Source organism: Orcinus orca, chromosome 6 (genome assembly GCF_937001465.1).
Source record: "Orcinus orca chromosome 6, mOrcOrc1.1, whole genome shotgun sequence".
Classification (NCBI taxonomy): domain Eukaryota; kingdom Metazoa; phylum Chordata; class Mammalia; order Artiodactyla; family Delphinidae; genus Orcinus; species Orcinus orca.
In genome coordinates, this window is record NC_064564.1 from 119,118,850 (window position 1) to 119,129,648 (window position 10,799).

Here is a 10,799-nt window from a genome sequence, read left to right on the forward strand (position 1 = left end):
ACAAATCCTTCACAGATTACATCCGGGCTTGACGACGTGGAGCTCAGGCTATAATTTTTACTACTCTTTGTTCAATTATTAATTCCCACTGTAAGTGGCTTTTCCTTGCTATTTAGGAAATCACGTGGATACGGTAACTCGCTCTTTCTAAAGAACAGAGAACAACGCAAGGAGTGGAGATCACCCCCTCCTAGATGAGCACAGGGAAGGGTAGGGAGACAGAGGGGCCCCGCTTCTTCCCAGGGCAAGTTCTGCCCCCGAGATCTCGAACGGTCCCCACAGCTCGGGCCTTCGCATGGAGATGCAGTCAGGGACAGCCCGGAGAAGGCTCCAGACCGCGGCAAGGCGCCCCCAACCCCTGCAAGAGACGGCCAGGCGGGATGCCACCCGGACGCGTTCTGCTCCCCGCCAACGCTGGCGGACTTGGCCGTGACCTTGACGCAGAAGCGCAGCCCATCCTCCCCGCACGCAGAGCCCCCACCAGAAACGAGGGCCACAAACTGGGAGGGGGCTGCCTAAAGCCGCTCACTCCCGCTTCTCAAAGGCCAAGCCGCGTTTTACAGAGTAGGTCAGCATCAATCAGGAAAGGCTGTCCAAGTTCATCTTAACAGGAAATTTCATTTCAGGGACTTCCCTCCCCAAGTAAGAACTACAGTTTCAAAAAAATAAAAGTATACCCTAGGGGCTTCCCTGGCGGTCCAGTGGTTAGGATTCCATGCCTCCACTGCAGGGGGCGCGTGCTCGATCTCTGGTCGGGGAACTAAGACCCCACAAGCTGTGCAGTGCAGCCAAAAATAAATAATAAGCAAAAGGAGAGAACACACACACGCGAAGTATAACCGAGACATAACTTCGGAATTATTCCATTTTGCAGTTCGCCAGAGCGAAGAACACAGTTTGGGTCCAAACAGCCTGATCAGACACTGCCCTGCAGTGACGTGCAACGTCAGAGGACACATGGGAAAGACAGTCCGTCCGCCTCTGGCGTGTGCGAGCGTCCACACACCCCCCCCGCCACGTACGCACACTCACGCACACGTGTGTGGGGATAAGTTAATACATCTGCACATAGATTTGTAACTATGGGGCTCCCTCACCGCAGTTTTATTTGGGCTCCTGGGATCCCAGCTCACCAGCAAGGACTCATACATGAACCTCGTCACGTGCTCAGCCATGCATGCAACACTTTCTTCACCAAGTTAAATTCTAAATGGGTAGACAGGCGGCTGGTCAGAATGCCGAGAAGGAAAGACGTACCACCCTCCACCGTAAGAACAACAAGGGAGCCCTACGAGGCAATGAACGACTTCACCACCACCAAAGCCAGAAAGGACTGAAAATCTCCACCACGGAAGGGAATCCTGCGTCTGAAACTTCCTGCGCCGCACAGGGGGCCCGCGGGGAGCGTCCGTCCCCACGTCCCGAGCACTGGTCCCCTCCCTGGCTTAACGAAGGGCACCGAGCACCACATGCAAACAACCTTCGCAACGCCCCACAGGTTGACTGACTGTATCAGAAAACCCAGAGTTCACCCAGAACTTTGGTAGGAACGAGCTTTCCAGCACTGGGCCGGGAGCGCCTCTAAATCTTCACTGAAAACCATCAAATTCCGCTGACTTCAACAGGACTGTTATAAAATGACGGAGAAGTTGTCACACGTCTTGTCCGCATAAAGGAAGAAGTTGCAAAGCGTCCCTTCTCTAGAAGGATGTGATTCTCTAATAAAAGGGACGTTAGTCAACTAGAAACCACAGGAAATTTCTCTACAGCAAGGAGCCGGGGACACTGACCGAGAAACAAGTCACGACAACCTCACGCAAACGTGACCATAGAAAGCAAATTAGGTAATTACTTTATTACATCTTAGTGCTTTCTTAAAATAAATATAATAATGTAATATACAACATACAGTGAGAAATAAAGCACACGTGTGAACGGCATAGTAACAGGAAAGTTCACTCAGGACTGTTTAATACTCAGCACTGGAGAAACCGCACAGCTTCGTTACCTATTTACAGACAGAGTTGCTGGCTACCGATATATACAGACCCGACCGGGAGCGGGCAAGGCCCTGCCGCTTCTGTACCACGTTCCCTCCATCCTCATGGACACAGTCCGCTCACCTTTTCGTCTAAAATTACCAGTATACTTTGTCTTAACTGTTTCTCTCCACTGATCTTCAGTTTCTTTCTGCAGTTTGAGAGAGATTCAAGTAACACTCCCAAGAAAATATGTGCAAAACTAACATATGGGACTCCAGAATCTTCCGGCAGTCGGGTCAGCTGGTCAGTTGCACAGGTGTCGGCAGACTTCCGGTGCCGTGCGGAGGCCGGGCAGGAACGTCTGGTCCGGAGAAGCCCTAGTGACTGTCAGGGCCGCCGTGGAGAGAACCCAGAGCATTCCGCTGACTTGGAGCTCCGAGACGGCCGCAGATAACCCCTTTAATTGTCTTTAAGCAGGCGACACAACGAGATGCTCTATCTAACCCGAGAACCGCACGCTTCCTGCTCCTCCAGAAGCAAGAATCAGGACGGGTGAGTGACGACGTGATAAAAACACTAAAAGAACCGTCCGCGTAAGTGCATCGCCTTTTAAGAGAAACATGCTCAGAGTGAAAAAGATTCTACTTTACCAAAATCTGTCTTTATTAAAGTGAACAAATCGGGAGCACACCATCCCAAACGTAATGAACGCGGGCTGTAATCGGCTCAGCTTTTCCTATTTTCAACTAGGCAGGCACCAGCGAGAGTACCATTCACCATCCTCGTGATCGCGTGTCGGCGAGAACCCCTCCGTACTTGTAAACGTTATTTTAGCAGAAGACAGACTTTGCAGATTTCAGTGCTTTTAGTGAACTGGTATTTTCAGTAAACTTTTTCTGAGCAGCAAGGAACAAGAATTTTTTTCAGAAATCTTAGAATTGGATATAAACGTTGGCAGTAGACACAATCAATAAATATACAGTTTCTCAAATGAAAACGACTTCCCCAACACGAGCTCCTTCCCTACAGACATTCAAAAACCTTGACCCAAGATCGAGTCTCAGTCCTATCATCTCGCGAGATTACAGCTGGCCAGCAAGACGGCTGTCAGGTCATGTGCAAAAGGGGGTGAGGTGAGAGGCAAGAAAGCAAAGGAAATCACTTTTAATTTACACCGAAGGAGAACTTCAAGTAAAAGGAATCCGCTGCCCGGAGCTCCTGGGCACGCGCCCCTCGTCTGGGAGCCTCCGCGTAGCAGTGACCACAGCAGCCGCGAGCTGCTGGAAACGGAGCTGAGTCCTCACTCCAGCTCCACCTGCCGTCCTGTGTGCTGGGACCTAAGGGAGGGTTTTCTCGTGTTGTCTAGAAGTCTCTTTGAAAAAGGTCTGTGATTCTGCACACTTCGTACCCAAAAGGATGAAAATAATAAATATCGACCTGGCCGGCGCGTCCTCAGACTCCTGCCGCACCAGGGTCATTTACGAGTCTGCGTCTTCTTTGGCACCGAGGGCCGCTTGGGCTGCCACAAGTGGTTATGAATGGTGAGCGCGTCCACGCTGACGGACATGGTTTTGGCCGGGATCAGGTTAAACTGTTTTCGGTCTGAGCTGTATTTATACAGTTTGTCGATCATCTTCTTGGTGATGCTCTTTGGCCCCGTGCCAGTTAGTTTGTAGATTTCTTCAGTGTCAGGATAGTAGCAATAAAGTGCCCTGAACTGGCAGCCAGCATCACGGAACAGTATGATGTAGTGATTCGCGTCACACTTCTCCAGCTCCTGTGTGGAGGGAGTGAAGGAGAAGAGACAGGGAACGTGAGTCCCTCCCGCAGTCACACCGCAGCATCCACCGTCCTGACCAGGAGGCCCGCGGCCAGCTAACCGCCCACCCCGGGGCAAGCTTTCTAGGACACAAAGCTATGGGCTATCCCGTTCAGTGGAGCACCAACTACCACTGAGATATTTTACTTCAGTCCAGGTATCCAAGGAAAAAAATGCTTTTAACATTAAGTGAGAAATCACATGAAAAGACGCTGGACATCATTAGCCATCAGGGAAATGCCAATCAAAACCACAGTGGGGGGCTTCCCTGGTGGCGCAGTGGTTAAGAATCCGCCTGCCAATGCAGGGGACACGGGTTTCAGCCCTGGTCCGGGAAGATCCCACATGCCTTGGAGCGACCAAGCCCGTGCGCCACAACTACTGAGCCTGCGCTCTAGAGCCCGCGAGCCACAACTGCTGAAGCCCACGCGCCTAGAGTCCGTGCTCCGCAACAAAGAGAAGCCACCGCAATGAGAAGCCTGCGCACCACGACGAAGAGTAGCCCCCGCTCGCCGCAACTAGAGAAAGCCCGCGTGCAGCAACGAAGACCCAATGCAGCCAAAAATAAGTAAATAAAATAAATTTTAAAAAAAGACAAAGTTCCATTTAAAAAAAAAACAAACCACAATGGGGGGTACTTCCCTGGTGGCGCAGTGGCTAAGACTCTGCACTCCCAATGCAAGGGGCCTGGGTTTGATCCCTGGTCAGGGAGAGAACTAGATCCCACATGCATGCAGCACCTAAGAGTCCACATGCCGCAACTAAGACCCAGCACAACTAAACACATAAATATTTAAAAAAAAAAAAAAGCCACAAGGGGGTAGCACCTCATGCCCACTAAGCTAGAGTCAGCGCAGGTGCTGGCGCGGAGAAGCAAGCGCTCATTTTCTGCTGGTGGAGGGGAGGCGACACAGCCTCTGTGTCGGCCAGTCAGTCGGCCAGGGGTTCAAAACGTCACACAGAGTTACCACGCGACCCAGCAATTCTTCCCTCAGTTAGACACCCGAGAGAAGCTGAAACACGCACGCACGTAAAACCTGCGCACAAACGCTTTCAGCCGCGTTACTTGTAACGGCCCAAAGGAGAAACAATCCAAACGTCCATCAGCAGGTGAGAGGGTAACAAAATGGTCCAGACGCACAACGGGAAGCTGTTCAGGCACAAAAAGGAACAAAGCGCCACCACACTCGCCACAACTCGGAGGAACCTCGGTAATATCGCGCCGAGCGGAAGAAGCCGCCCCGAGAGGCCACCTCAGGCGTGAGCCCCTTCACGGGACGTGTCCAGAAGAGGCGAACACACAGCGGACCGCAGACCTGTGGGGCCGGGCGCCGGGGGCGAGCGCGGGGAGCGGCCTCGGTACAGGACCCTTCCGCGGGGGCAGCTTCTGGGATTAACTGGTGACGGCCGCCGCCTGGGGACAGACTGAGCAGCCCTGAACTGGCACTGAAGGGGGGACCTCACACTGCGTGAGCGAGCTCTCGATAACGCTGCCGCAAAAGAACCTGAGGCAGGCATGACCGTCAGTGCTTGTTACAGCGTCTGCCGTACCGTGTGCTCAGCTCTAAGAAATCACTAACACAAAAACATTTTAAAACAGATTCTCCTCGTGCTTGAAAATGTCTAGTTTCGTCTTCTACCCCCGCAGCTCTCTGAGCATGGGCCAGGGTCCCTGACACCCTCTCCGGGTCTCTGCTTACTACGTTATCTGCCTCTTCACCCGCCCCTCAGGGTACAATGCCATTGTCCAGCGGCCACGGACACGTGGTCTGTAACAGATAGACTCGGAAGCGGGTCACACCCAGCTGTCTTCTACGTAGCCAGGAGCTAAAAAGATTCGTATGATGTAAAACAATGCCACTCTTCTCACTGTTTTTGTTTTAGAAAACTAGTTTTTCACAAATAGATACTATCCTTTTCAGAATCTAACAGGCTTGTTGTTTTTTAAAATAAACAAATATATTTATAAAATTAAGAAGAAAAAGCAAAATTTAAAGCTGCAAGTATAATACTGATTTCAACGACATAAAAACCGTTCAAACGTGAACAGAACTAGAGACGCAAAGACACATCCAGGCCCCCGGGCCCCACCCTCCGCAGGCTCACCACGGCCCCGCCTCCACCCTCTCGCACCCGTCCCTGCCGGCAGCCGCTCAGGAAGCCGTGGCTCACGGCCGTCCTCTGCCCACAGCTGCATTCACCCCCTCACCCAAGGCAAAGCCAGGTCCCCTTCGGCCCACAGAGGCCCGACTGGAGCTGCCTCGTGACCTCTGACCCCCAGCTCCCCGCTCCAGCCCCAACCAGGGGATCAGTCCCACCTGGAGCCCGTGCGCCTCCCTAGATCTGCGGGGCACCCTCCCCGCTCCAGGCCTCTGCTCAAATGACACCTTCGAGTAAGACCCACTGACCGACCAGCCTACTGACCACTGCAGCCACCCTCGGGCCCGCGTCCTGCTCCCCTTTCACTCTTTCCAGACCGCGGCCAGAATCAGCACCACCCACTTTTGTAAACAGGTTTTTGGGGACCGAGCCGCCCTCTGGTCAGTCTGTGGCTGTTCTCACGCTGTGAGAGCACAGACGGGCAGACCCGCCGGCCTCCAGAGTTTCTCGTGCGACTGCTCTGTCGCGGGGCCGCCTCGGGCCTGGGACCGTCAGCTCCACAGCCAGGCCTTCGCGTCTGTCTGCTCCTGGACCAGCCCAGAGGCTGAAGCAGCTCGGTGACACGTGAGTGGAGAGGAGCCCCGCGCCCCGCACGCTGCCCCCAGCCGGAGCGTCAGTCAGGTCATGGCACGCAGTCCTGACCTGGACCCTCCTTCCACATCTTCTACCTGCTGAGGCCACCACCACTCACCGTTAGTGACCGAGGGCTGCCGCCCCCGGGGAGCAAACAAGTCAACCCAACGGGACAGAAACGACCAGCATTTTGCCCCGAACTCCCACTTCTCCAGCTCAGAGCTGGGGTCCCTCCTGTCTCCACCCGACACCACCTCCGACCCCGCCCCCCCGCAGACACCCTGCCCTCAACACCAAACTAACTCAAGAAATCTCACCCACTGCCCGTGCCCCACCCCAGAGGGCCTGCCCTGGACCCCCAGCCCCGACCCCAGTGCAGCCCCCTCCGTCTCGCTGGTCTGAATCCCGCTCTTCCGCGGAGCCGTCCCAACCGCGAGGGCCTGGGACACGAGTGTCCTGCGTGTCCTCACACACGAGTCACACACGTGCAGGACAGCAGCCTCACGTGTCAACGATCGGGATGCTCCCCTCTAGAAAGAGCCCTCATTTATAAACACCCTTATTCTACATAAAAAACGGGGTGAAATTCGATACTTGCCTCTAATATTGAATTCTTGTGCGGTTCATTCACCTTTCCGGCCAGACAGCAATGGGATATGGCGTTGTGAATAATCGGCTTGTTGGATTTGCTGCTAGGCTCCTTAAACAGCTTGGGACCTACGAAAAGCAGGCCAAGATTTGCAAAATTAATATTCACAGCACACACACACACACACACAAGAAAGGCGGCAATTTTGTAGAACCAAGCAGCAGGCAGGCTGAATTAGGGATGTTCGTAAGTTTTTGAAAATGGGAATAACCACTTCAAATCTGTGACAGAATTCTAAGTTACAGATTTTAAATAAACTAAGGAAAAGACTAAAGTAAGTAGTAATTTATTCCCTTTCCAATTTTGGTTTCTTTGATTAAAAAAAAAAAGAAACCAAGAAACAGTAATTTTTAAAAGCCTAAGGTAAGGGCACGTCACCCACTGCGCCCGGGCCCCGCCCCCCCACCAGGCCCCGCCCGTGTGCCCGCGCCCCACAGAGAGCGAGGCCGTCACCTGTGTACTCGGCCACCGAGGCAAGGGAGGACGCGGCGGACGCCGTCTCCCAGTCTCTGTCGGTGCTCCGGCTGGGGTTGCGGCTCAGGATGGGCAAGGCTTCCAGGGACTCGACTCTGCTGGGGAAGAGGACGGGGGCGGGGCTGGGAGGGCGGCGGGCACGCCTCCTCTCGCCCGCAACTGGCACCGGCTGGCGGGATCCTGCCCCGAAACGGGCCAGGCTGCACCATCGGCACATGAAGGGCCATCGGCCGCGGCAGGAGGCTGGCGGCAACAGTGGGGAGCGCAGCCGGTGCGCTCCCTGGAGAACACGATGACAGACTCGGGGCAAGACACCAAGACCCCACCCGCCTCGGGCACCAGAATGACCTCATCAGGGAAGGCTCGCCCTCACGCTCAGTCCTGCTGGCGTGGGAACCAGAAGACCCGGTTTGGGCCATCTGCACCGCTGCCAGACAAGGGACGGGACCCCGGGAAGGAAGGACGGGCAGAGAGGGCCGAGTCCAAAACCCCGGCAGGTCTCAAACGACTCTCCAATCCCTGGCAGGCCTGAGCCGCGTCCCTGCAGGGCCATCTCCGCTGAGCGGGACACAGACGCTCATGCACGAGGCAGGTGTGGGCGCCGTCTGAATCCAACCCCGGTAACCGACCGCCTGGACAAAATTCCAACCAGAATCCCGAATCCCCGGGAGGTGTCCTCCACAAAGCCCCGGCGACAAGAAGCCACCAGACGTGCGGAGAGGATGAAGGACAGGAGGGGACCCTGCCTACCAGGAGGCCAAGCCCACCCGTGCAGGTGGCCGCTGAGGCCCGTGGGCAGACGTTCAGTGCCAGCGACAGGGTCCCCAGGCCTCCGCCCAGATTACTCCTTAATCACAAGGGGAAATTCTCCAGCACCCGTGGGAAAACAGCACCTTAACCCAAGTCAAAGTGACACACACAACTGGCTGCGCTGAGAAAGACACGTCCTCCTCTCTGGGGTGTTCCCGCCAAACACGCACAGCCTGGACCTAATCCTGGGAAACCCACTGGGGGACGGGCAACAAAATAACCGGCCCGTACTCAGCAGAAGCGTCAAGGCCCGAGAGGACAAAGGAGGGCGAAGGCCTGTTCTGGACAGAAGGGACACAGTGACTCAGGGCGACCGTGGTCCCGCACGGGCCTGGGCTCTCAAGGACACTCTGCCAATCGGCCACGGCGGGCGTGGACTGGGGACCTAACGGCAGTGCTGGTTTGATGACTGTGGTGACGCAAGCCAACGTCCTTGTTCAGAGAAAGTGCGCTCCAAAGCGTTTAAGGATAGAGAGGATGCCACCAACTTACTCGTAAACGATTAAAACGAAAACGCGTGCAGGGCCGGGAGGACAAGGGGACAGAGGACAAAAATGTCGAAACATTTCGCTAATCGGTGAACCTCGGTGAAGGGCAGTTAGGTCCTGTGACATTACTGCCACGGCTCTGGACGTCTGAAATTGCACCAACATCACAGCGACAGAACCACGGCCCACGTGGCGTCCCGCCGCACGGCCCCCGGCCCCTTACCGCTGGGAAGGCGTGCCCCCCGAATGCACGCTCTCGGGCTCTGTGGTCGCTGCGGAGGCCAAGGACAGGCTGGAGCCCGACTGGGCCCGGCTCAGGTCATCCGCTGCCAGAGACAAGACAAGACAAGCTTTCATGACACGCGTGTTTGGCCCGCCAGCCACTGACCTGTGCAGCGGGAGAAAGAGCTGGGGGCCCGATGCCAGCGGGACGCGGGGCCCCAGGCTGGGACCCTCCCCGCGCGCACGGCTCCCACCACCTGAGGACCCAGCGCTCAGTCCCAACCTTCCCTTCTGTGAAACGGGAGAGCCCCCTGCAGCCCAGCCTCGCGGCTTCGGGAGAACTACAGCGGCTCAGGGCCGCGAAGGGGGAGGGCCCCGCGCCGCGCGCTCACGTGGGGGGGTGCTCTTGGGTCCCGAATCGCTGCCGGGCTCCTCCCGATGCACGGACTTGGGCCGCGGCTTCCTGGGCCTGGACTTGGGTTTCCCCAGGCCCTGCTCCTCCAGAATCTGCTGCTGCTTCCGCCGCAGGTACTCCTGCTTGATGAGCTCCCGCCGCGCCTTCTCCTCCTCCTTGCGGATCCGATCTTCCTCCGCTTTACGCCTGCGGGAAGGAGCAGCCAGGACGCCCTGGTCACGCCAGCGCCGCGCCGCGGGAGGGGACAACAGACACGGCGGCCACGCCGACCGCGTGCGGTGCCCGCCGGGCACCCGGGCCACCTACCGTGCCTCGTCTCTCCTGAGCTCGACCTCCACCTCCAGCTGCTGCCTCCGCATGCGGGCCTCCTCGGCTTTGCGCTGCTGCTTCAGAAGGAAGGCCGCCCGCTTCCTGGCGAGCTCGTCATCCGCCTTCTGTTCGTCCTGCAGGGCAGACGCCACCTACAGCGCGGCCGGGCACGACCCCTGAGGGTCCCCAGCACTGCCGCCCCCGGCCCTCCACGCACCCCAGGAACGTGAAACGCTTCCTACTCCTCGTAACTGATGGGTGAGCGAGCGTCTCTCTACAGACACGCTAAAATACAAACGGGAGGCAAACCGCGCCCTTGGAGAAGCATTTAGTCTGCTGGCACTGAACTCCGTTCGCCTTAAAAACTGCACTTGAATCTCCACAGCAGGAGCCAAAACCCAGACGGGTCATCTGTCTGTTCCCAATTTAAGAGCACAAACGCCGTGCGTGTCTCCTGAGAAGACGGCCCTCACAGCTCCGTGGTGCGTCAGCCACCTCCGAAGCGCCAGGACAAAAGGAGACGCTATCAAGACAGAAGGGGACCTCACAACTCACTGCTCTCTCCTGAAGGAAACGCTACAAGAAAGGCACTGAGAGAAACAAAAACGTTTCCTAAAGTTTCTACGCCCGCCGGGACTCTAACGGGGTGAAGCAAACCTTGGCCCAAAGGCCAAGGGCAGCCCGTGACCTGTTCTGCAGAGACTGCGAACTAAGAATGTGCTTTTTCACTCTTAAACGGTTGGAAAACCATCAAAAGAAAAACATTTCGTGACACACAAGAACAAGTCAGAACTCCCATTTCAGGGCCCAAGGTCAAGCTCTGCTGGCGCACGGCCAGGCTCCCGCAAGCAGGAGCTCCCAGCGGCTTAGGGCGAGTTGGGTCCTTGCGGAGACCACG

The 10,799-nt window shown here is 56.2% G+C and overlaps 1 protein-coding gene across 4 annotated transcripts in view; it reads right to left on the reverse strand.

The window, feature by feature from the left end:
* Positions 1-1,835: 1,835 nt before the first annotated feature.
* CAMSAP1 (calmodulin regulated spectrin associated protein 1) overlaps positions 1,836-10,799 on the reverse strand; it is a 55,239-nt gene continuing 46,275 nt past the window's right edge. For 2 of the 4 annotated variants that reach the window (XM_049711704.1, XM_049711703.1), the window contains 5 exons: positions 9,899-10,035; positions 9,570-9,778; positions 9,179-9,281; positions 7,637-7,752; positions 6,814-7,251 (listed from right to left, as the gene is read on the reverse strand). In XM_049711704.1, the coding sequence (XP_049567661.1) occupies positions 7,094-7,251; positions 7,637-7,752; positions 9,179-9,281; positions 9,570-9,778; positions 9,899-10,035 (723 nt within the window). In that variant the 3' untranslated portion in view covers positions 6,814-7,093. Of the gene's footprint in view, positions 3,760-6,813; positions 7,252-7,634; positions 7,753-8,959; positions 9,282-9,569; positions 9,779-9,898; positions 10,036-10,799 lie in introns of those variants that run through there. The other 2 variants (XM_049711705.1, XR_007478214.1) reach the window with 2 other exon arrangements.